The sequence below is a fragment of the Scophthalmus maximus genome, chromosome 5 (genome assembly GCF_022379125.1).
Source record: "Scophthalmus maximus strain ysfricsl-2021 chromosome 5, ASM2237912v1, whole genome shotgun sequence".
In the NCBI taxonomy this organism is placed as follows: Eukaryota; Metazoa; Chordata; class Actinopteri; order Pleuronectiformes; family Scophthalmidae; genus Scophthalmus; species Scophthalmus maximus.
The window spans coordinates 11,330,837-11,355,495 of NC_061519.1; the positions used below are offsets into that span (position 1 = coordinate 11,330,837).

Below are 24,659 nucleotides of genomic sequence, written 5' to 3' on the forward strand. Positions count from 1 at the left end.
TTTAGTTGATTGTAATTAAAGTACAAGTTGTGGACATTGAATTTATATGTTATTTATTGTATTAAAAAATTCAGAAATTGTACTTGGGTAACATCTTTAGTCACTTAAACCTGTGCATTGGTAATAGACCCAGGAGCTATTTAATCTGTTGCTTAACCAGAGGTAGCAGGACATACATCCGCGTGTTAACTACTTACAAGCAGATGCTAGGCGTGTCTCCTTGCCACGTAACAAACAATACTTAGTGAAATCCTAATATTCGATAGGTCTAGGGAGCTGCCCCTTTAAACGGAGAGCTGGTCCAGTGGCAACTGGGGATCTAACACAATGGAAACATTAGATACGAGTGTGGCGATGAGGAGGCTGCCCTGAAATGACACGACACAATCATGAACCATATTTCCACGTGGCTCCCAAATAGTTTTCCAATGTCTTGAGATTCTACTGGTGCTCCCATCATTTTGCATACAAGTCCTCTGGGTTATGTCGGCACCTGGGTGGGAAATGAATGCTTCCTTCATTTGGGCTTCAAACTTTTCAACAAAGTTTAAAACGCATTTTAATATAGGAAATCATGTCGTATGGGAATATTGATGTGTCTTAAATGAGCAAACCTACAGTTTCAATGGAGGGGGTGTGAGCAGCACCACTGCAGGCCGGTTTGGCATTTGGATTTTTTGAGCACTGAGACTGAGACACACACACACACACACACACACACACACACACACACACACACACACACACACACACAGACCTAATCCATCCTAATGGAATCCTATCAGCCACTATGATATTCTGAGTTATTGTCACATGGCTGTGCTTTCTTTTTATGAGTCGTCTCTATACGCATGACTTGGGGACAGAGACGGCGTGAGCGTCATCTCACAAAGGCCTTTATAATATAATTTGTGGTGGCTGAATGAACATGATGGCCAGTCCGTTCAGTGGACTGGCACACAGGCACGAAGATGACAGCGAGGACTTTAAGTCGACGCCTGCCAGGCGACAGTCACTTGGATGTCTCTGTGTTATTGTCCATGCCAAGGTTATAAATAAAAAGGGTGCAGGTCAAAAAGGATGATGCGAGTAGCGTTGTCATCATATTAAGGTGAATACCACTTGTGTGGATGGATGAGTGATGATGGATCATGGATGGTGCATGCTGCTCTCTCCACCCCTCAGCGCTTTTTATAATAGCTGTCTTTATTCTGGGTTGGATAACCCGGGTTAAATAGAAGCCATGAAACACTCCACTGGTCCATTTGAGCTCAGCCAATCACAGAAATAAAGAGGTGTGCTTGTAAATGACATCGTGGATCTATAATCTGTGTCTATTGTTACAAAAAAAAAAACATAAACCAAGATGTGTTTGTCATCCCAAGGTCAATTCCTATGTAACCATTACTCAGAGCACATTTCACATTCGAGTCTCCATCCTCCATCCTGTGACGCCCACCCACCCACACCTGGAGACACACACACACACACACACACACGCTCGCACACAGAAGGCTGGGTATACGTCACTGGTGTTTTTCCTTTTGCTTTTTAGGCTTCTTAAAGTGGATTGTGTCTGTCAGTGGCAGTCAGGGAGGCTTCATCAGTCGTCAGTGGGAGGCAAAGCTGTGACTCACGCCTGCGTGAAGAGACCAATGGGCAAGCCGGAGCCTGAGATATAAATAACGGATGAAAAAAAAAATATATATATTCTTAAGGGAGGAAGGGTCACTTGCGCGCCTCCGGATGGGATTTTATTAGTGCGCTCCGTTGCCATTCCGCCGTCGCCCGCCACTGGACAGCTCCCCGTCGCGCCTCTGGCTGCCAATTGTAACATCTCGTTGTAGTTTCCCTGGACTCGACAACCTGTGCGCCCGAGAGCCGGTAAGACGCCTCCTCCTCTCGTTTCGTTACAGACATTGTTGACCACATAACGTCGGAGTTATTATTATTATTTTTTTTTTTGTTGGGCAAAAGGCTGTTGTGTCAAACAAAAAGAAAAATTGTCACAATTCCCCGTTGAGTGACGGAACGAATTCGTTAGTTGCTCAGTCCGCCTGTCGTCGCGCGGTGACATTGAGTGATGACGGTCAGGGGATGTGCTTGTTCAAAGCGCAACTTAATTGAAATGTCGATTGCCGAGTCAATATGTGAATGGCGTGGGGGTTATTTATGTGGACAGTACGGTCACATGTTATCAATATGTGTTTAATAAATCAATCTCGTTTGAGTGTGGTTGAGCAGGGCTTCTCTGCCATCCACTCTTTTATTCATTCATCACGTCGGCCAATTAAGCCGAGCTCAGTGGATCTGTTCGAATCTGTGCGTGTGTGTGTGTGGTGTATCACATCAGCTGTTAACGGTCTGACAAAAGAAAAAAAAAGATTTTCTCATATGAACCAGGAAAATATATAGCCCATATCTCCCTCCTGATAACTTTTTGTTAATGGTTCTGATCTTTAACGTGTGTCCAGTGTTCAAGGCAACGAGTATTTCATGCAATAATCTCCCAAATGAATGCTTATGCATTAAGTTTTCACCAAAAGTATTTATCGCGACGGGCGTGTTGCTTGTGCGTCGTGCGCAATTGTCTCCAGATTGCGCGTCTTGATTCGCAGCCCACCCTGCTTTCCCTCGGAAAATAAATCGTCCCGGCGGACGCACACTAGCGGATAACATCATTCTCTGCTCATACACATGGCCCCCGATTAAACTGATTGTAATAACTCAAATATATAGGCCATACATATATATAAATATATTAGCTCTGAATTGGATACGCAATGGATGGCCATTTCTAACCCTTGGACCTCTTTGATTTGCAGTTGAATTATTTCCCGACGGGAGAACACACGGAGGACTGATGGCCACGTCTGAACCGAGAACCACCGGCGGGGACCAGGACCCCAACTCCGCCAATTTAATACCTCCGTCCACAAGTAGGTCCTCACTCCTCCGTTTTTGTTAACGACACCGAGGTCCTGCATCGATCCTCGAGGGTTAGAGTCTCGTTGAGCGCTCAGGCTGCGATGGCAGAGAGGGGACGCGGTGCCTTGCTCAGAGACACTTCTGCAGTGCGATCCATTGCCAACACGAAGACTTAAAACCTAGTCGTCCCCCCCCCCCCCCATACACACACATTCACACACCTCTCTCCGCCTCTGGCTGGCTCTCCGTCTCCCTCTCCCCCCTCCTTCTCTGTCTGATAAAAGCGCGTCTCTCCCGGGCCATTTGCGGTGCGGGCTCCGTCGTTAATCATTCCGGTTAAAAACAGAGCCATCACAGCTGCCTGTCGCTGTCTGGCGCCGCGGATCAGCCGTGCGCACCGAGCAGCGGACCCGCAAGGCGCGGAAATAATGCGCACTTAAGGCAATGGTATATTTAAAATGATCCAAGGGCGTGTTGGCGATAATAATATATTTTTTGAATAAATATGCATTAGGAAATTTGAAAAATATGTTCCTGAATATTGACCTGTTTCCTCGCACTCGCGCTTCAGTCGCCCTCGTTTTTCATTGGGATTTTCTTTTCGAACGATTTTCGACAAATGCCATGAGACATAGTCTAGTTTTTAGTGCATGATGATTTATTTCTGTCAAAATTCGTCTTATCTCGTTTCACAGAGGCCTTCGAATCTTCAGGTTTTATTGATTAGTGTTGAATAAAAAGAATTATGGTGCAAATTTTTTTCTCTCTGTGTCTGAACCTATTTATAGGTACATGAACTCGTGGGTTAATTCGTCATTTTAAGCCTTCTTTGCATTCACAGAATCGTCTCCATTGCGTTGCACTTGAGCAGCCATCTGCAGTGCAACGCGCAGAATTAACAATTACAGCTTCTTCTTTTTTCGGTCCTCAGCTAAAGGATAAAAGGAAATGAACGACAGCTCCTCTGGGTTCCAGTGTGTCGATGTCATTTCACGATTTTCTTTATCACATCGAATGAAATATTCAATTTTAGTCCTATATGTTTATGTGTGGCCCCTGGGTGTCAATGAAAGTTGTCCGAGTTATTTCAAATGGGAAGACAGCCCATTAAAAAAAAATAATAATAATAAAAAAGATGTTTGTTTTGTCTGACTTGCTCGTGTAGATGCTGCTGCTTCTGCTGGATGTCGCCATTATGTGTCTCTGCCACGCTCCACCTCATGCCTGGCGCGGCTTGTCTAGTGTCTGTGCTGTGCGTGCGCGCGTGTCCGTCTGCGTGTATGCATTTGGGCCTCAGCACCTCGAGCTGCTCTCAAGAATGAAATTGCTTCAGTAAATTCAAATGGGCTACCTGTTTTTGTTTTGAAAGTTTCCCATCAGGTGCACTCGCTTTTGGCTCATGCCGCCGCCGCCGCCGTCCGCGCCGCAATTGATTCCCTCTGGCTTCTTGTTCTGCTGCATCTCTGCTCACGCATGTCCACGCTCGGGGGTTTGTGTGAGTGTGAACGTGCATGGCGCGTGTGTGAGATGCGCTATATTGTAAGTTTCTGCATCAAGTCCCGCCATAGACTCCCTTGGCCACAGACATCACCAGCTCGCCCCAGTCACACACTGTGTTTCACTCAATTAATCCCTGCCCTCCTCCGCGAGCTCATTTCACGGGGGTTGATTCCAGTCCGCCCCCTTGGCTGGGTGTGTGAGCCATCGCGGGCCACTCTCGGCCCCTATATTGATTGAACTCAAATCGGAAATGTTATAAGACCAATCATCCCCCCTATAATCGGTGGGCTGCCGTGGTAAATAAAAAAAGGTGCATGCATGGGTGAAACCCCGAGTGTCCCGTCGTCACACACCTGGCCGAGGGCCGCCGCGCCCTCTCGCCTCTACCTGTGCTCACTGTGCTGCTGCTTCTGTCGCCCTGTCCATCCTCCGCCTGCCCACGTTGTCTTCCGCGGCCTGCACACGAGAAAACCTTAAAACGTTCATTCTGTTCTAGCCAACGAATATGCGTGGATGCACGGATGCACACGGAAACTGGGGATGAAGATTTGTGGTAAGTGTTCTACTGTGGAAACGCCGCTCCATGCAACTGAATGTAGAAGCTGTATTTGTCCCCATCCTACTGGTTTTTTTGGACATTGCTGGGTAACCAAAAAAAAAATCATGTTTGGGAATAATCTGATATTTTTTGGAATATGTCTTCGTTTTAAATTTTTCAATAGTTTCTGTCGTTCTTTATTTTCTAACATTTGTATTGAGTGGTTTGTGTGAGGCCTTGTGGAATAGGCCAGCATCACGCAGAGGCTGTTGAGAGCACGAGGGCCATCCACCCCTGTCACTGTGCCTTTCCATCTTTCTAAAGGTCAGCGGTCATTAGCCTGTAGGTCTGGTGATCAGAACCCCCTCGACCCCCCTGAACCTCACATGTCGTTTCATTTCCCCAATGTAAGCGGGGAAAAAAGAAAAAATCCAGGAGACAAGTGTATAAATATATATAGTCCACCACGTCCGTTAAATCGCCCTGTTTTCATTTAGCTCTGGAGGGACATTTCTTTTGAATGCCAGTCACTCTCACTAACAGGCCAATGGATGTGACGTTGCAGGGAAGGGCGTGTTTATTTCTCCATCATCTGAAGGAATCAGTTTCCTTCAGTGATTTAAAAATGCAAGTGGGCCGAATATTGTTTTTCTTGCACCCATACAGCCGAGGATGAATGCCACGCAGAGATGGTCTTTATATATTATTGGCCTGTTTGCTGAGGCCGAAAGCAATTCTGAATCGAATATGTTTGATATTGCTTTTTCTTCTGAGGATGAGAAACCTGCCCCATTAGATTTTTGATTGGTCCGTATTCTGGCCAGGAAATGAAATGGAAATATTTCTGTAATAGGCCATAAATCTATATATATATATATATATATATATATATATATATATATATATATATATATATATATATATATATATATATATATATGTGGCAATTCGAGAATCTCGTTTATTGATCTCGAGTGTGTCATTTAGAAATTTAACGAGCACGATCTTATGGAGCCCCCCCCCCCCACAAGAAGGGAACAGGACACGTCATATTCTAGACAGATAACAGCCGCGTGTGACTTTGCCGTGTTTTGCGGACAATTAGGCCCACTGATTATCACACCCGCAGATACGCGGGGCCCATGTGCGGGGACACACGGGTCGATCGAGGAGTTCAGAACGCATCGCCCGGGCCTCGCAAAGGGCGCAGACTGCTCCGGGCCTCTGTGCGCATCCTTCATTAACCCCTCTTTATGGGCTGTGTATTTACTGGCGGCATGGATCATCACCGCGGGGGGCTGTCGTGCCCACTGAGCCCATCAGTCTGTGTGGAGCAAGAGGAGGAGGAGGAGGAGGAGGGGGGTGCTTCCTCACCGGGCGGGGGAGGGAGTGGTTGTGATGTCACAGGGTGGGGCGGTCGCCGTGTATACACACACACACACACACACACACACACACCATATATAAGTGTGTCCTCCAAAAAAAACAATCAAGTGCAGTTGCACGAGCTGATCTTTCCAAAAAAAAAAAAAAAAAAAAATCTGTCCTATCACAGAATATTTGGGATATTCATTACTTAGCTATTCTTTATTTTATTTGTCTTTTTTAATTGTTTTATCTTCTCCATAGCCTTTACTTCCGGGGTTGTTTTGTGCGTGTGTGTGTGTGTGTGTGTGTGTGTGTGATGGAGTCGTTCGGCGGTAACTCGTGCCCTCCGCCGTGTAACACCCTAGGGTTCCTGCAGAAGAACAACAGCATGGAGGAGAAGGGGAGGCTCGCGGGCCACAAGAACCTGCTCGCGGGCGACAACAGTGACCGGGACGCGCGCTTCCGTCACACCGAGACCGACTTCTCCAACCTGTTCGCCAGAGGTGAGGTGCCTCTCCACCACCAACCTGCTGTAGCTATACAGGCTCATTACATACTTCGATTCAAATTCACTTCCGGTGCCTTTGTCAAGTTGAAGCTGTTAAATACCAACGAAGTAGAAGGAAAGAAAGGGGCCTCACATCCGCTCGCTTGTCTTTGTAGCCTGCGTCAAAATGAGTCACAGGTGTCGTCTATTACAGCTGATTGGGCCACGTTCAAAACTTGTTCAAAATGCTTTTGGTTTTTTTGTCAATGACAATAAAAACTAACTCTCTCCTTGTTTTGTTGTTTGGTGAGATCACAATTATAAAAGAATATTTCCTAGCCTATATTAGCCACATGACCATATATGGAACCTCTACTTTTATTCGATACATGTTACGCAGTTCGGCCTCAGACAAATGCTTTAAATCTCGACCAGAAGAGGCCTCCATTATAGGCCCAATTATTTATTTTTTATTTAAAAAAAAATTCCTTACCTTCCCAGACCTGCTTCCGGCCAAAAACGGAGAGGAGCCCACCATACAGTTCCTGCTGGAGGTGGTCGACATCCTCACCAACTACGTGAAGAAGACGTTCGAGCGCTCCACCAAGGTGCTGGACTTCCACCACCCCCACCAGCTGCTGGAGGGCATGGAGGGCTTCAACCTGGAGCTGTCCGACCAGCCAGAGTCCCTGGAGCAGATCCTGGTGGACTGCAGGGACACGCTCAAGTACGGCGTCCGGACAGGTGGGTTGGCGCCTGGGAGGGCCGTGGCGGAGGGTCGCCTATATGTTCAATGTGAATTGAATTTGAATCATTCATATGATGACGTATATACATGGCGAGGGAACGGTGCAAATGTGCGATGGTGAGAAGGTCAAATGAACCTTTTACTCTCTGGTTTTGATTTTTTTTTTTTCTTAATCTGACCAAGATACAGTCACACGTAGCCTACTATGTTTGCCAGATAGTGAACTACCACTTATCATGATGGTTTTATTTATTGTCCCCCTGGTAATTCAGCTGCCGTCCCCTCCTTTTCTCTCCCCTACACTTATTAAAGCGAGCGTCGCCTGGGGGGGTGGGGGTCCTAACACGGGCTGTTTCAAGCTGTTAAAGACGACAGCGCTCAAACTGTCCCGTGGGATTTATACATCACAGAAGTGTACATACTGTGTCTACGGGGCACTTGTCACGCGGAGACGTCGTGTGTTTTCTCTTTTGGATATGTCCATTCTTCTCCTTTTTTGCGGGTGAATTTTGTGAGGAGCCGTCCGTGGTGCTGAAACACAGAGAGGATTATTATTCACCCCTCTCATCACCTTGTTCAACATGGTCACAATATTAACATTTATATCTAAAATTACCACATTTATTACGCGAGCCACACAACACTACACCAACAAGGTGCTTATATATATATATATATATATATATATATATATATATATATATATCTCCATGGCTGCATTTATGCTCCAGGCCCACTGACAGTGACTTACAGTCTAAATGGCTGCCATTTACTGTACAGCCCTTGTTACGATGTAATTATGGTACACTGAGCAGGCTGTGTCACATCCCTCAGGTTTCACGGTTGACCAGGGGAATGAAAAGCACCTTCATTCGATTCAATAAATCTGATTATGTGGTCAGCTTTATACTGCAGGGCTTCGAATGACTCCTTCTCAGGTCTTTTTTCCATATCTTATTTTTATATCTACATATATGTCTGCACTGAGTAGGAGCTGCTTTTAATATCATTGTACATGTGTATAGTGACAATAAAAGGCATTCTGATAAAACTTCTCATATGAACTCACATCTAATTGCTTTCGTTTTATAAAAAAATGAAATCCTAGTTTTTCCTCTTCATGACAACATGTGTATCTGTTATTTTACATTTAGGTCACCCACGCTTTTTCAACCAGCTGTCCTCTGGTCTGGACATCATCGGCCTGGCCGGAGAGTGGCTCACCTCCACTGCCAACACCAACATGTAAGTCATGTAGTGCGCTGCTCCCTTTTTTGTTTCGCGTGCTTTGTGCATGACACAGATACTGTACCTATAGGGATCACCTTCGTATGTCACGACAGGGCTGTTTGTGGGGCACTGGAAACAGCCCCGCAGTCATCATCATCATATGAAGTCATTGTGGACGTTGCTCATGGTGTTCCCTCTCAGCTCGGCTCACTCCAACCATTGGTCACGACGGCCTCTGAGGACAGTTACATAAAGTGTTTGACTCGTTCCGTAGGGACTTTGTGTTGACAGACGGTGGGCCGCCACTGTGGACTGTATATCAGAGGCCGCTCAGCCCCAGGCGTGGTTAGATTGCATATTGATCTCAGGTCTCAGTTACATGGTGGCCCAGTCTGATAGAGGGCATGAACCGCGTCAACATCACACACTCTAAACAAAGATACGCCACGCGCACACGCAGAAACATACAAACACACGTGCTGCAAAACAATTCACATAGAATGAGGGATGTCATACTGATACTACTGTACAAAATCAGATATCAGAATACGGAACACACATTCACACACATTTTGTGGTGTAGATAAAACAACTATGATTCACAGCTCTGTCAGTTCAGTCTCAGAGGAGAGATGAAGTTGATTCCTCACCCTAGCAAAAGACTTATCTTTGAGAATTATCTCTAGTAAATTTGTATTTGTTTAGTCTACAGAATGTAAAAGGAATATCAACATATCTTCAGAACCTAAATAATACTCAATTAATTACTACATAAGACAAAGAAGTGAAGTGAATCTTGACAATGAGACTGGAACTAGGGAATATTTCAATATTTTCAATTGTAAATCAATCAACTGATCAAATGTTTCCGTCTAATGTTTGAGGAGCAAAAAGGACAACAAAAAGGATAATCAGGACACACAAACACACACACACACACGGTGCTGAGCTACAGTCTAAAGGACAGCAAAGTGACACAACAGCATTTTAAAAAAAGAATCAGTGAATCTGGAAGGGGTTTTACCATTTCACATGTAGATACATCCTGGAGTTTCATGGTACAATGTGACACGGAGCTGTGAGGACAGCAGGACCTGAATAAATAGCAGGGAGAAGACACTAGACTTCAGTCCTTATACACAAATTGAGCGTTCAGCATTCTCTAACCACTGTGGCTGCTGTCTATTTTCTCGCAGGGATAATAAAGCAAAAGCTGTAGGTAAAATTGCGACACTTAATTCATCCCATTTCTCAAAACATTAGCTCAGGGAACCACCCCCCTCTCTGTAAAAAAACTTTCCCATCTCATCTCCTGGTTGGACGAATGCCCCAGGAGACAGGGACACTGAATTCACACACACACACACACACACACACACACACACACACACACACACACACACACACACACACACACACACACACACACACACACACACACACACACACACACACACACACACACACACACACACACACACACACACACACACACACACACACACACACACACACACACACACACACACACACACACCAGCTCTGGCTGTCCCAGATACAGCATCTAGGCTTTCCAGTCCATTGACTGCAGGCTCATTGAGAGCTGGTCTTAGCAGATAGGCCAGCTGGGCCCCACACTGATACACAATGTCCTCCGGCTGCACACAGAACCCTGTCGCACTGTTGAAACTGGCTGCGGCAGCTCCCCGTGGAGCGCTCATTCTGGCTCCATTGTCCCTGTGGATGCAGTCTGACTCAGGGGTCCTTTGAGGGGCTGAGAGGAGAGTGTGGCTGGGGGTCAGCGGGGTTAGTCGCATACACACATACACACACACACACACACACACACACACATTCAAACGCAGACCCGCACACGTCGAGTGCCCTTGATGATGATAATAAGGGCATTTAGGGGCCTGTCCCTGGAGACAGGCAGGTGACTGAGGGGTAATTTTCACCCTGAAAAGGCCAGTGATTGGCTCTGATTGTGATAATGATCACCATTATTGTCATTACAGCGTGAAATGACTCGCAGAGAGGAAGGAGGATTTTTAAAAAAGGTTGTCTGATGTTGGATGAGGATGGATTTTTAGGAGAGGATATTCAATATCTTCGTGTTGCTTATATGAACCGTAATTCTGATATATCAAAGTTGACTGTATTTCAGAAAATTAGGGCAGCAAGAGGCAGCAGAAAGACACATTTTGGCTCCTTTGTGAGTCTATCCTGCAACTGTGTCTCACCACTTCTTTTTTCGTCTATTTTCATCATCTTTATGTCTTTGGTTCCATGTCTCTTTGTCCACTGCTGTCACCCTCTTTTTTTTCTTTCTCCGATTTCTTCTTTTCGTCTAGTTTCCTCTCTGAGCTTTTTCCTCGCTCGGCTTCCCCGTCACCCCCTCCTCCTTTTGTGTCGTCCTCCAGTTTCCTTTGGCGCACTCAGTGTCCTCAGAGCTTTTTCGTCCTTCCTCATTGCCACCTTAACTACAGGATGCTTCCCTCCTTGTTAAAGATATCTAAAGGATAGAAGGGGAGAGGCGATGACGTTATTGTTGTTTTAGATGGAAAATGTTGGTGTCGGTGGATGATGGAAGTGGGGGAGTGTCGTGTAACTGTATGGCCTCACTACACGCAGGGTTAACAGGGATCTGTCCTAAGGGTGTGTGTGTGTGTATGTGATGCTTTATGTGAGACATTTAACCTACTTTAGATCCTCTGAGAGTTTTTGTTCTTGTGTTGTCTGTGGAGTGACCAGTCTTTTTATTTTGAGAGGATTGACGTATATCTGTTTTTCTTCTTTATCTTCTTTTGTTGGGAACATCACTTTTTGTCTTTTAATCTTTTAATCTTTTCTTTATTCTTTCGTGTAATGACAGAGTGACATTAATAATCATTGATGGTCTTTTCCCTTAATATCTGCATTTTTGGGGCAGCAGAGGCTGTTATCTCTTTAAAACACTCTTCGTGTCTTTCATTCTCTCTCTCTCTCTAACGCGCACACACACACACGCACACACATTCACGTCCTCTCAACCATCAAATCAGCCTCATTCAGGCTCGCCACCGAGATTGACAGTATTGACAGATAGCCATCAGAGCTTTGTGTGCTTTAATTAAACTACTGAGTGATTTTAGGAGGCATTTGAATATGAATGTTTGCCGCCCAACTCCTATCAGACACTTTTTAATTAGCCCAGTCAGCAGAAGCTCCAGTTTGTGCTCTGTGGAAGGAAAAAAAGCTGAGCTAATGTGTGTGTGTGTGTGTGTGTGTGTGTGTGTGTGTGTGTGTTTGTTGGTTTCTCCTATCTGCAAGCCTGTGCATAAGAATCTTATTTTATTCTTCTTATATTCAGGCAGTTGTCAGTGACTCAATAGTTGCAGTTGTGATGTTGAATGACATCCAGTTTTTCATGAATGATATGATTGACAGGTTCACCTACGAGATCGCGCCGGTGTTTGTGCTGATGGAGCAGCTGACTTTGAAGAAAATGAGAGAGATGATTGGCTGGCCCAGCGGAGAGGGCGATGGAATCTTTTCACCGGGTTTGTCTTTTATAATTGTATCTAAATTTAAAACTATATGCAATATTTTGGTAACAAATGAAAAAAACAATGATGATCACTTTTGGTAAAAATAATGTAGTTGTCTGCATTCGGCTGTGCAAGGTGCTAATGTGTGTGATATGTCTCTGCTCAACAGGGGGCGCTATCTCCAACATGTACAGTGTGATGATCGCACGTTACAAGTATTTCCCAGAGGTCAAGACCAAGGGCATGTCTGCTGCTCCCCGCCTTGTCCTCTTCACATCCGAACATGTACGTGACGGTGAACACACACACATTCACACACACGCACGCACGCACGCAGGCACGCACACAAACACCATTTTAAGTATTGCAATAAAGCAGGTGCTACGCTTCATTGACTGCAGATTGAGGCCATTGAAGAAGTCCTGTAGTAATCATTAGGTCTATTTGAATCAAGGCAATGGCTATTTTAATGGATTCGTTTTGCTTTTATCACATTCTACTTTTGTCCGTAAAGAATTGCACCGTTTCACAACGTGACAGCCACCAAGACAAAGCTCACGTAGCAATTAGCTCACAAAACCATCACCGTCCTTGAATCTAGCTGTTTTTTTAAGGAGCAGTGAATTGAAATGTCCTAATGTGTGACCCCCCACAGAGCCACTACTCTATAAAGAAGGCCGGCGCTGCTCTGGGCTTTGGGACCGAGAACGTGATCCTGTTGAGCACGGACGAGAGGTACAGAAATTATGCAAAAAATTAGTGCAAATATATATATATACTGTATATAGTCATGATACAAATACGTGACTCTGCTCTCTTTCAGGGGGAGAGTCATTCCTGCTGATCTGGAGGCCAAGATCATTGATGCTAAACAGAAGGTCAGTGTCTTTCTTACCTTTTCTTCTTTGCTTTTATTCATGTTGATCTTTCTGTCCCATTTTTTTTCTCTCTCACCGAGATTTCGTTTGTTGCGTGGTGATTCTGCAGGGTTACGTGCCACTGTTTGTGAATGCCACAGCTGGCTCAACTGTGTACGGTGCTTTCGACCCCATCAACGAGATCGCTGACATCTGTGAGAAGTACAACTTGTGGCTGCACGTGGACGTGAGTAGCTGACACCGGGGCAGTTGTTGAAGCCTTTAGATACCACGTCGCGTCTGCGTTGTGTAATGGTCTTGTATCCTCAGGGGGCATGGGGTGGCGGACTGCTGATGTCCAGGAAGCATCGCCATAAGCTGAGTGGAGTTGAGAGGTTAGTACACAGTGATGGATGCATTGCTCTGACTATATATATATATTTTTTTTAAAGGAAACAACATCAGTACATTAACATGTTTGATTAAACTATACAGGGCCAACTCCGTCACATGGAACCCTCACAAGATGATGGGCGTGCCTCTGCAGTGCTCCGCCATTCTGGTCAGAGAGAAGGTACGGTAAAGAGACACTAGTACTAACGTGACGTGAGCAGAAGATCGGATGGGGAGAAGGCTAATGAGGATGTGCACATTGTGTTGGTCTGTAGGGGATCTTGGCAGGCTGTAACTCCATGTGCGCCGGCTACCTGTTCCAACCAGACAAACAGTACGATGTCACGTACGACACAGGGGACAAGGCCATCCAGTGTGGCCGACATGTCGACATCTTTAAGTTCTGGCTCATGTGGAAGGCCAAGGTGAGATGGAGTGAACAGGATGCATATTGGCTAAATTGTAAATTATCCTTTAACCAAGTGTTCAAGCCAAAAGGAATTGACGTGGTGTTAATCATGACAGATTCTTTAGCTTTATTAACAATGTTTTTTTGTTGTTGTGATTAGTGTCTGACTGACTTGTTCTCCCCCCGCAGGGCACCATCGGGTTTGAGCAGCACATTGACAAGTGTTTGGACCTGTCTCAGTATCTGTACAACAAGATCAAGAACAGGGAGGGATATCAGATGGTGTTTGACGGAGTGGTGAGCTTCCCTAATTTTCTGTTCTATTGATGTAATTGTAAACCACGAAGGAATTTTTTTATATGATATCAATTTTAGTTTCCCGAGCAATAGTGGAAAGACAGAAACATTTTATGTCCTTTAACATTTTAACTCTTCTCTTCTTGAACGCTGCATTTCTCTTTCTTAATTATGCAAATAGTTTAAGTGTACTGATTGTGTTTATTTGTGTCTGCAGCCCCAGCACACCAACGTTTGTTTCTGGTACATACCACCCAGCCTGAGGGGCATGCCAGACGGTGATGAGCGGCGAGAAAAACTCCACATGGTACAGCGCCGGTCATTTATACCTATCAGCATTCAAAATTACCCCCCCTTCATTAATCTAACAACCTATGGAAGATGTGTTTAATAAATAATATTCATAGCGATGTCTCTTCTAAATTGCGGTTTTTCTTTACTCCAGGTGGCGCCGAAGGTCAAGGCCATGATGATGGAGTCAGGGACCACCATGGTGGGCTACCAGCCTCAGGGCAACAACGTCAACTTCTTCCGAATGGTCGTCTCCAACCCCGCGGTCACTCAGTCCGACATCGACTTCCTCATCGATGAGATCGAGCGGCTGGGTCAGGACCTGTAGACGTCGGCCATCGCTGCTGCCTGCTGGTCGCTTGTCCATTGTATTTCCAATGCAAAGTGTCAGTGGGCTGAAACACTCGCAGTGCTGCAGACAGAGCAATGAGAGGAGGTCTTAGGTTCTTTCTCTCCGGTCGTTCTTTGCCCGAAGCATTACGACTGTTTCTCCAACTGAAGAGAAACTAGCAACAAGAGAGACTCTGAGTGTCTCATTAAATTAACTGTCCCACATCGTTCCTTCAATAGAGAAAATATGTAAACCAGTATCTGAAGTGTGTGTGCGCGTGTGCGAGCGTGTGTTTGTGTGTATGGTTCCTCGTCCAATGCAGGTTGCTTAGGAACGTCTGTTGTGTTTTCTTGAGTACGTGTCAATGTGTTTAAACGACGAAACACAGAAAAGCACAGATCAAAATATTTAAAAGTATCATAAATAATTATGTTGTTTCATACATTTGCTTGCTACACACAATTGAATCATTAGTTCTTTGAGCGATATATATATATATATATACTTGTCCTAAACTGGCGTCCGAGCCCCTGAAGCAGTGTGTGTGTGTGCAGGTGTGCATGTGGCACACTGAGTGTGTCCTGTCATGTATTTTAGTATAGCACTGTGTTAAAAATGTGCACACCACAGGTACCAAGTGTATTCAACTGAGAGGTTCATCTCCAGCAGCAGACCCACACTCTGCAATATTATTATTATAAGTCTAAGATTTAAAATGTCTGCAGCTATCCCGAATCCGTGACAACATTGAGCCTGTGAAGCACTGGCTCCTTCTCTATTTCATGCAATCACGTGTTGGCCATATGTGTTTATATAGCATTGTTAAAAGTATGAATATTTGAATTATAAAAGTACAAACATGCATTTCATTTTCACTGTCTGTGGATTCAGGTATTTTTCGGTAAATGTGTCTTCATGCGTATTACACAGTAATACATTTGTAAATGTAATCACGGGAACTTGAGTAGTTTATTTATAGTGATTTTGTCAGCCAAAGAAAGAGAATCGGGAACAGAGCAATCCATTGTCCTTCATAAATATATATATATATATATATAAATATAAATATAAAACTTCTTAAAGATTATAGGTGTTTGTAAAATGTTACCTATTGACCCCACAACTGCGATGCAATTTCTAATGTGTGTTTCTGTCTGTGATTGTGAGTCTTTTGGACTGAATGTTTTGAGATGACTAACTGGCCTTCTGATGAGATTAACAATGACGTCTATATATTCCTCTGGCAGTCAAGCAGGTCTATTGTTTTAGAGAGAAGCACAAGGATGTGGGAATGTACTCTCCTCTCGAGACTGGGAAGAAGGGATTGTTGTGTCTGTCTGAATCCTAATGCATTTACTGTAATATAGTATATTTATTGTAATAGATATTACCCGTATTTTCAGTGTTATTGGAGCTCAGTAGAATATCTCACATAAAGAGTTCCTGTTTATGTCTTTGCACAATGTTCACCTTTCTTTCTTCCATTGTAAATGGATGTGTAGAGAGTTAGGTTAAAGAAGAATTTATGGTATCTTGGGACCATATGTAAATGGCACAATTGCATAAATCATATTTAAGGTAACCCGTGTACTGTATGTGGCCAGTGACTCCTGTACATGACCAATCCCAGATGTGAGGGGTTGTTTCCCAGGCACTTTTCTGTAGGCACTTTAACAGAATCATGCCATCTCGAAAGAGATCTTTAATAAAGTCTATTAAAGGGGAAAACTGAGTCTAAATTATTGAAACACAAATTAATATTTCTTTAACATGCTTGTTTAGCTCTCTGGTTTCTCAAACTGCAATTTAAGTGATGAGATTGAGGTCTATGCACCAAAACATCTTCCTCTTGCCTCTGAAATGCCCTTATCAGAGAGTAGCTCTCTCTCTCTTTTACACACACACACACACACACACACACACGCACACGCTATTGCCTCTCTGCCTAATCATCCTGGAGAAGGCTTTGTTTGGCCTCCAGCTGTGGATCGGATTGGCTGTTCTCCAGTGTGAACCCCTCCTTTTCTATCAGCTCCTTTTCTCCTTCTTTTCCCTTTCCTCTTCCTTTCTCCTACCCCATCTCTTCATCTCACCTTCACTCCTTTCATTCCTTCCTTCCTTCCTTCCTTCCCTGTCATCTCTCCCCTCTTGCATTTACTCACCACTTGATGTTTGTAATTCACCCTTAGTAAGCCACCATTTCACAGAGGAACAAAGGCATTGGTGACAGTGTTTCATAACCTTTACATGGAGGAAATAAAAATATCAGAAGGAGGAGAGGTTGTTGAGTGGAGCTCAAGTTGTACTTTGTGGACAAGTGAGATTATGATGTACCACAGACGCCCTCTGGTGGAGACTCTATGTCTGCACAATCAACCAAAGCAGTGTGAGATATATATACCCAATTATATAGACCCAATTTCCTACATGTATCAATAAAGTAAACATATTGGCAGAAATAAAATATTTATATTTGTATATGAACACTAATTATGAAATTCCCCATATGGTGTATGGGCCTGTTCTGAGTTGTTAATGATAATATACCAAGGCTTTCACAATATGGTACATATATTTCTGCGGGATATGGCACATGCAAAAAAAATCTAAATCTGCTTCACAGCAAAGAAACAATCATTTGTAAATGTCTGTTCTTCAGGAAATTATGGTCTGCAAACCCTTTTGACTGTAATTGCTTGTTATCCACCAGGCATCCCAGTGTTTCCATGTCACACAGTGAGAGTATCACTGTAGTGCTTGTAATTCAGTTCATGTGCTGTAGGTTGTGAGGACTGATTAAAAACTACTGCAGCAAAAATATGTTACGAATGTAACATAAGTGAATAGAAGCAACTATGCATCAATAACAGAGTGTATGTTTGAATTTGAATATCTTATCAATTTATTTTGATTTTAAGTGTGTGAGTGTGAGAAAATGGTCGTACACAGCTTTTGCAACTTGTGGTGAATTTTAGGTAAAATAAAAGGCACAGGCTCAGTCTTTGTCTTTGCCACTACAGTCGGTTTGTTTAGTGCCCCAGATGTGATTTTTACAGTTTAAATTTAAAAAAATGTCTAAGAGATAGTGGGTCTACCAAACCAACAGAGCATGGGAATTGTAACATGCTCCTCACAAAGAGCTTTGACAGAAGGTGAAATTAGAGCAGTCAGAGGTAAATGATTATAATGACTATAATATAAGATGCCCGTATTATAAGAATGTAGACAAAAACATCAACGAAATGCATGCATATAATGAATAAATAATTAGTTGTGTTGTTATTTTGATGTGGCAGAATATTAGTTAAAACGTAATTGGCAATATCACAATTATAGTGGTTTCTACTCGATTATCATGGGTGAGAGAAAATTACTACATCACTAAAATATGTCAAACTTAATTTAGCGAAGTGTCGACGTTAACGCTTCGTGGCAACTCGACATGAAACAGATTTCCTCTGAGCAACAAAGAAACCGCAATGAAATGTGCACAATTTCGCAGAGGCCCTTTTTTCATTTCCTGCCACGTAACGGCGCATGCGCAGCGCCGAGCTAGTCACTCGGCGACGTGTACCCGGTGTGAGGAAGTGTCCAGGTATCTCGTCTCATCACGTCTGCCTGGGCTACTAGCTGCCACAGGACACCCGCGAAGCCTTAACGGAGCGCAGGCATGGGGGGAGCGCAGAGCGTGGAGATACCGGGAGGAGGCTCCGAGGGATACCACGTCCTCCGGGTGAGCTTTGAGACCCTACGCCCCCGCTGTTAGCTGCTAGCTTAGCGCCCGAGCAGAGGCGGAGGACTCGCCGCACTGTTCGCTGAGGAGAGGCCGGGGATGTGAACCGGGGCCTCGGTCGGGTTAACGCCAACACTAATGCCAGAAGCTGTGCGCTTTAGAGCCGAGTCTGTATCGCTCAACGGTTTTCTTGTCACGTTACATGTTCACGTCCGCTGCGGGACCAATTGCATTGTGTTTACTAGTAGCTAAGCACCAGTGCTAAAGCTAGCCGGAGCTAAGTAGCTGCAAGTGAATGACAGTTGCCAAGCTGGTTCTGTGGATGCATCCGTCATCGGACGGGCCCTCATGCAGAGTTCTTCTTTTGTCTTTGTTTTTGCTAAATTGGTAATACCGGGGCCGTGGTAACAAACTGGGGTTAGGGCTCAGGTTCGGTCATGGTCAGTCCCGCCAGAGAGGATAACTGGGTGGGGTTAGGATCAAATAAAAAGGGAAAACTGTCTTGGACACAGCTCAGGTCCAACCCGTGTATGCAGTATACACACAGGGTGTCAGATACTTGTAATTGTACAAGAAAAGGCAAAAGGCCAGTGTCTCAGTCCAGCAGCAGCTCATGTTGTGTCTCCTTTCTGTGCAGGTTCAGGAGAATTCGCCGGGACACCGTGCAGGACTGGAGCCTTTCTTTGACTTCATCGTCTCCATCAATAACACCCGACTGGTAAGGAACTCGGCTGTATCTCAATCGGGGACTCACGTGGCGGCCATGATGGACGGTGTTATCACATCATGGTTTCTTTCTTCTCTTCTTCTCCCCGCGTGGTGCAGAACAAGGACAACGACACGTTGAAGGACCTGTTGAAGGCCAGCGTGGAGAAACCAGTGAAGATGCTGGTGTACTCCTCCAAGACCCTGGAGCTGCGGGAGTCCACCGTCACGCCCAGTAACCTGTGGGGGGGCCAGGGCTTGCTCGGCGTCTCCATTCGCTTCTGCAGCTTCGAAGGGGCCAATGAGAATGTTTGGCACGTGCTGGTAGGAGGCAGCCCTGAAGTCTCATCCAGATTGTACTGTTTCAGGTGACAAAGCAGTATTTTTTTGTGTACTTATACTCACTCGTTCTCTAACAGGAAGTGGAGCCAAACTCTCCGGCAGCCCTGGCCGGCTTACGGCCGCACACCGACTACATCATTGGGGCCGACACAGTCATGAATGAGGTAGTCTATGAGCACTTCACGTCCTTGCTGCTGTCGCTGCTTCACACTCTCCACCTGTCGACGATAATGACCGTGTCTCCTCCTTTTGTCCGCCGCTGTTGGACCTGATCCTGCAGTCGGAGGACCTGTTCTCTCTGATAGAGAGCCACGAGGGGAAAGGCCTGAAGCTCTACGTGTACAACACGGACACTGACAACTGCAGAGAGGTGGTCATCACGCCCAACGGTGCCTGGGGAGGAGAGGGCAGGTAATGCACACACACACACACACACTTGCCTCCTTACTGTTAGACTTACAGGTTTAAAAGTGAATTGTGCATTGGTGTACTTTAAAAATAAATATGTTTTGATTGAATCAGTTTGTAGAAATATAGACGTAGACATTTCGATCTCGACGATGTTGTTTTAAGTTAATGTGATGATCAACACAATATTCTTATTAATATAAGTTAATTTACAACAACCAGGCAAGCTCTGTCTATTTCACTCACACTTTTTTTGGTCTCTGCATGGGCACCTCAACAGAAATATTAATCGCTTGATAATAAAATTGGAGATGCCAATCAAATGTCCGTAACTGGTCTAATCTCAAATGTCTTTGTATGAATATTAAGTTTTTCCAGTTTCATTCTCTTAATGATGTTTTCTGTGTTGTCCAGCCTCGGATGTGGGATTGGCTATGGATACCTCCACAGGATTCCCACCCGGCCTTTCGAGGAGGGGAAGAAGATCAGCTTCCCTGGAAATAATCCGAGTGAGCCCCTCAGTCCGCTGAAGGATGGATTCACTGAGGTAAGGCCACACACACACACACACACACACACACACACACACACACACACACACACACACACACACACACACACACACACACACACACACACACACACACACACACACACACACACACATATTCCAGGTTAAACTTCATCACAGTATCGCGCCTGTCCTCAGTTCGAGTTGGGAACATGTTGAATTGTTTGAACATCTCTTTAAAAATAAGTGCAATGCCTTAAAAGTTGAAATCACCGGTTTGTATCAGTACTCCCAAAAATCTAACTAACTACTGTGGCTGCCTCTGTTAACCATGTATCCATGAAAAGTATGGTCGTCTGTGCTTTCATCACGTCAGCTCAAACTTTACCCATCCGTATGCAGAGTGTGTGATGAATTTGAAAAGATTTAAGTTTCGCGTCCCGTGTCCGCACACTAAAAGAAAGTGGGTTTGCTCATTATGTGTTCATCGAAGCGGGGGGGGGGGACGGAGACCAACGCTGCTCATTAGAGCAGGTTGCACGTTTGGATGAATGTGACCTTATCTGTGTGACGGCAGCATCTTCTTCTGTTCCTCCCCTCTCTGTTTAACTCCCTAAGGTCCAGCTCTCAGCGGTAACCCCTCCTCCCTCTGCTCATGCAGTCCCCACGAACTTAGGAGAGTCACTGTCCAGCCTGTCAATCAGCACAGCCCCTCCCACCATGCCCAGGGAGCTTCAGACAGGTATTTCCATCATGCTCATTATACTAATTTAGTTTGCTCACACTTTTAATAAACATGGAAGACCCCCTCCAGTCATGTTTAGAAGTATATAAAAATAATCTGCTATGCCTAATATTTAGTTTAACATTGTTTACCCCCAAAATAAGTTTTTAAAAACCCTCTGAAATGGGGCTTGAGAACATCCACTCTCTCTCCCTCATTGAGGAATTCTGAGCGTATGAATATTCATGATATGCAAATAACACATGCCGGTGGAAGAATGTGCTCAACAGGATGGCTAGCGGCAACATCGGCGAGATTCAGCCGTAAAACTTTCCCGAACTGCTAACGCTAACTGTCTGCTGACTGTCTGTGCCGGTTTCTTTGCCTGTATTTGTGACGTACCAAATCTAGCTTTGCCCAGGATTCGTTTGAATTTCAAATTTCAGAGAAGTGACACAGAAATCTCCTCCTCCAGGAGAGGAATGTGAAACCACGTCTACAAGTCCCTATATAGTCCCTATGTCAGACATTTTAGAGGACAGAAACAGAAGACAAACACTTTTTTTGTGAGTGGAGGGGACATTTCCTCCACTTATTACTCATGTATTATTGTGTTCTTCCATTGTTCCTTCAGGTTTGCCCACAGTCCCTCTGCTCCCCTCCTCCAGCAGCCCATCCCTCAGCCCCCTCACTCCACTGAATCCTGCCAGCGCCAGCTTCAACCCTGCCACTACGCTACCAGGTGGGTGATTCCTCAAACACCGTCAGTCTGCAGTCAGACCCATGGTGTGACATTTGCAAAAGATCAAATGTCCACACACACACACACACACACACACACACACACACACACACACACACACACACACACACACACACACACACACACACACAAACAAGTGTGTTCACGTCCTTCCAGAAAAAAAAGGGAAAACTTTCCCTAAACTGTCTTCGCCATAATCAAGGACGAGCTGCGTTTGGTGAACAATATTTGGCTTAGATTTCCAAGCTGAGCACATACAGCTGGTTCCTATCAACCAACACCAACCTCTCTCATATCGTTGTTCTGTTTTGTTTTTAATTGTCTATTCAGTGAATATTCTCTATTGTAGCTTCCAGGCTCACACACAGGGCTTTTAATTTCATGGGTAAACTGTAATTCTCTATCAAGATTAACTAAACTTGTGAAAAGTGGCACCGGCAGTTTAAATAATTGCCTGCAATAATTTATTGTGTGTGTGTGTATGTAGGTCTGATGCCCCTCCCAGGTGGCTTACCTCCGCTCCCCAACCTTCCCAACCTGCCCAACCTCAACCTGCCGCTCCCAGACCTCAGTGCCATGTCACTAGCAGGCACCAGCACTTTACAAGGAATTACAGGTAAATAAACGGTCGCACTTTTGCTGCAGTCGCATATATTTTACTACACATGTCCACCCTGTACAAATGGCTCCCCACGTGACGGCTGGTCATTGGCAGACAACACTGGTGGTATCTGCAGCGTCAGACTCTTAAAAACAAGTATTTTACAAATGAGAGATTATTTATTCCATGAACGTGGGAGCTACCCCCGATACACAAAAACTAACCAAATAAGTTTTATGTCTATACGAAAATGTAAGCAGGCGGTGGTGGCCAGTGGCCAAGTTATGTAATAGGTATGTGCCTGATCACTGTGCCACACCCGTAACACTCAATTACCACGGCAACCCTAGTCAAAAGACAAAAAGGTGAGTGGCAGGCATTTGGGTAAACTGCTATCCCATAATGCATTGAACGCTGGAAGTGCTTTTTTTACATGGTTTTAATATATTGTATAAGTTCAGATGGCAATTTACACTTAGTCTGAAATCAAACTATATATAGTTGTGGCAGTTAGTATTTAAACTCATCCTTTCATTGTGTCTCCCTCAGTCCCTCCTCTGGCCCCTCTCCCACCCCTCAACCTGCCAGGTCTGCCCCCGTTCCCCCATCTACCCACCGTGCTGCCCTCCCAGGTGCCTCCTCTCCTGCCTCAGGGAGTGCTCCCCTTCTTACCCACCTCCGCTGCTGCCGTCACAGTCACGGCAGCGCCTGTCGCCGACTCCGTGGCATCCGCCGAAGTAGTCTCCAGGAACACCTCGGAATCACAAGCCCCCACGGAAACAACGCCGACGTCGTCATAACCTGGGAAAAGAAGATCATCCGTCAAACCATCAAACCAAAACACACGCACACACACCTGGTTTCTCTTTTGTCCCCTCCCCCCCATCTGTCCTTTTGTGTTTTTCTATTTATTTGGCCAAGAGGCACAGGCAGACACAGACGGCAGATCACACATGGAGGTCAGAATGCTCCGGTCATGGGTGAGGAAGCTTGTGTGGAGAGATGAATGATGGATGGATATGACGAATGGGGGACAGAGGTAGACCGGTCTCACCAACACGTCGTCGTTACTAGATTGTCACGGGGCCTAAGCTGCTGTACGAGGAGGACGAGGTCAACTCTTTGGTTTGTAGTTTGCACTTCTGCAGTTACATTAAGGCAAAATAAAACTATTGTAGGATTCCCCCCTTTCTGATCTGGCAATCCTCTGTTTCATAGTTCTATATATATAGTTATGACATATAAACTATCTTAATGGTGCTGGGCAATGATTAGAATATTTCTGTATCACTACGTACATCACATCTGAGGGTAGCTACAACTACTGATGGAAGTCCAGTTCAGAAGCCAGTAAACTGGTCGTACTGGAACAAAAAGTTTATCAGAAGATGGCCAACGCAGGAGAAATATCATGCACTGCTGTATCAAAAAAAATGGGTAAACAAGAACTTACCTCCGGTAAAATATGTAGGGTCTAATCGTCCAGCCCCAACACGCAACCTTTTATTAGTAGTCCATAGTTCCCCCCTGACCGATAGATGCATTTGATTGACATGTATTAATTTTTTGTTGAAATCTCTGTACGACTGTTTCCACCCAATGAATGAATCCGCATTATTTTGCACCACCTTTGTGTTTTGAAATTATTAGTCCATGTCTTTTGAATGTCTCCATGAATGAACCCAGAACTCCACCGTTACAGTCCATGTCAGGAGGGACGGACGTTGGCAGTCACAGCCTGTGCTCGGTGATTCTTATAAGCGTAAACGTGTAGTTGTTAAAAAAGACACGTCTCCTCCTGGCATGGCCAAAGCGAATTTGGGAAGCGAGGTTGCAGTGCTGCTGTACGGCCACAGGATGCTGCTGTAACAGGCTCTGAAAAGATCTACAGTGCAAGCAATAAAGCCAAATTAATTTTACATGACGCTTCTGTTTCTTTATATAGTCTACAGTTCATGATTCTGA

The 24,659-nt window shown here is 44.8% G+C and overlaps 2 protein-coding genes and 1 long non-coding RNA gene across 6 annotated transcripts; 2 read left to right on the forward strand and 1 right to left on the reverse strand.

Annotated features, from left to right (window-relative positions):
* Positions 1-1,596: 1,596 nt before the first annotated feature.
* LOC118310279 (glutamate decarboxylase 1) lies at positions 1,597-16,635 on the forward strand. 2 transcript variants are annotated; one of them, XM_035633063.2, is made up of 17 exons: positions 1,597-1,884; positions 2,826-2,939; positions 4,925-4,981; positions 6,700-6,837; positions 7,323-7,565; positions 8,724-8,814; positions 12,229-12,341; positions 12,499-12,614; positions 12,985-13,064; positions 13,153-13,207; positions 13,317-13,433; positions 13,517-13,581; positions 13,682-13,760; positions 13,855-14,004; positions 14,178-14,285; positions 14,503-14,592; positions 14,731-16,635. In XM_035633063.2, exons 2-17 carry the CDS (start codon positions 2,864-2,866, stop codon positions 14,902-14,904), a joined length of 1,752 nt encoding a protein of 583 aa, XP_035488956.2. In that variant the 5' UTR covers positions 1,597-1,884; positions 2,826-2,863; the 3' UTR covers positions 14,905-16,635. The 2 variants fall into 2 exon arrangements, with proteins under 2 accessions (XP_035488956.2, XP_035488957.2); XM_035633064.2 differs by lacking the exon at positions 4,925-4,981.
* Positions 7,463-10,067, reverse strand: LOC118310282. Its single transcript, XR_004793750.2, has 4 exons — positions 9,824-10,067; positions 8,895-9,034; positions 7,992-8,100; positions 7,463-7,603 (listed from the first exon to the last, which is right to left on the reverse strand). It is a non-coding gene; the product is annotated as an uncharacterized LOC118310282 (long non-coding RNA).
* A 1,815-nt stretch (positions 16,636-18,450) lies between the features above and the next one.
* LOC118310281 (Golgi reassembly-stacking protein 2) lies at positions 18,451-24,613 on the forward strand. Of its 3 annotated transcripts, none has more exons than XM_035633065.2 (10): positions 18,451-18,640; positions 19,278-19,358; positions 19,466-19,669; positions 19,765-19,851; positions 19,950-20,098; positions 20,510-20,642; positions 21,225-21,348; positions 21,965-22,072; positions 22,581-22,709; positions 23,244-24,613. In XM_035633065.2, the coding sequence occupies exons 1-10, from the start codon at positions 18,578-18,580 to the stop codon at positions 23,492-23,494; spliced, it is 1,329 nt and encodes a 442-aa protein (XP_035488958.1). In that variant the 5' UTR covers positions 18,451-18,577; the 3' UTR covers positions 23,495-24,613. The 3 variants fall into 3 exon arrangements, with proteins under 3 accessions (XP_035488958.1, XP_035488959.1, XP_035488960.1); XM_035633066.2 differs by having other exon boundaries at positions 19,953-20,098; XM_035633067.2 differs by having other exon boundaries at positions 18,452-18,640; positions 19,968-20,098.
* The last annotated feature ends 46 nt before the right edge of the window (positions 24,614-24,659 follow it).

What these genes read in the sequence shown, in the direction of transcription:
- LOC118310279 (XM_035633063.2), top strand. Translation starts at nt 2,864, where the DNA reads ATGGCCACGTCTGAACCGAGAACCACCGGCGGGGACCAGGACCCCAAC. An exon ending in AGATGGTGTTTGACGGAGTG is followed by an intron (nt 14,286 to 14,502) that starts GTGAGCTTCCCT and finishes TTGTGTCTGCAG; the next exon opens with CCCCAGCACACCAACGTTTG. An exon ending in GGCGAGAAAAACTCCACATG is followed by an intron (nt 14,593 to 14,730) that starts GTACAGCGCCGG and finishes TCTTTACTCCAG; the next exon opens with GTGGCGCCGAAGGTCAAGGC.
- LOC118310281 (XM_035633065.2), top strand. Translation starts at nt 18,578, where the DNA reads ATGGGGGGAGCGCAGAGCGTGGAGATACCGGGAGGAGGCTCCGAGGGA. An exon ending in TGAAGGATGGATTCACTGAG is followed by an intron (nt 20,643 to 21,224) that starts GTAAGGCCACAC and finishes TAACTCCCTAAG; the next exon opens with GTCCAGCTCTCAGCGGTAAC. An exon ending in GCCCAGGGAGCTTCAGACAG is followed by an intron (nt 21,349 to 21,964) that starts GTATTTCCATCA and finishes TTGTTCCTTCAG; the next exon opens with GTTTGCCCACAGTCCCTCTG.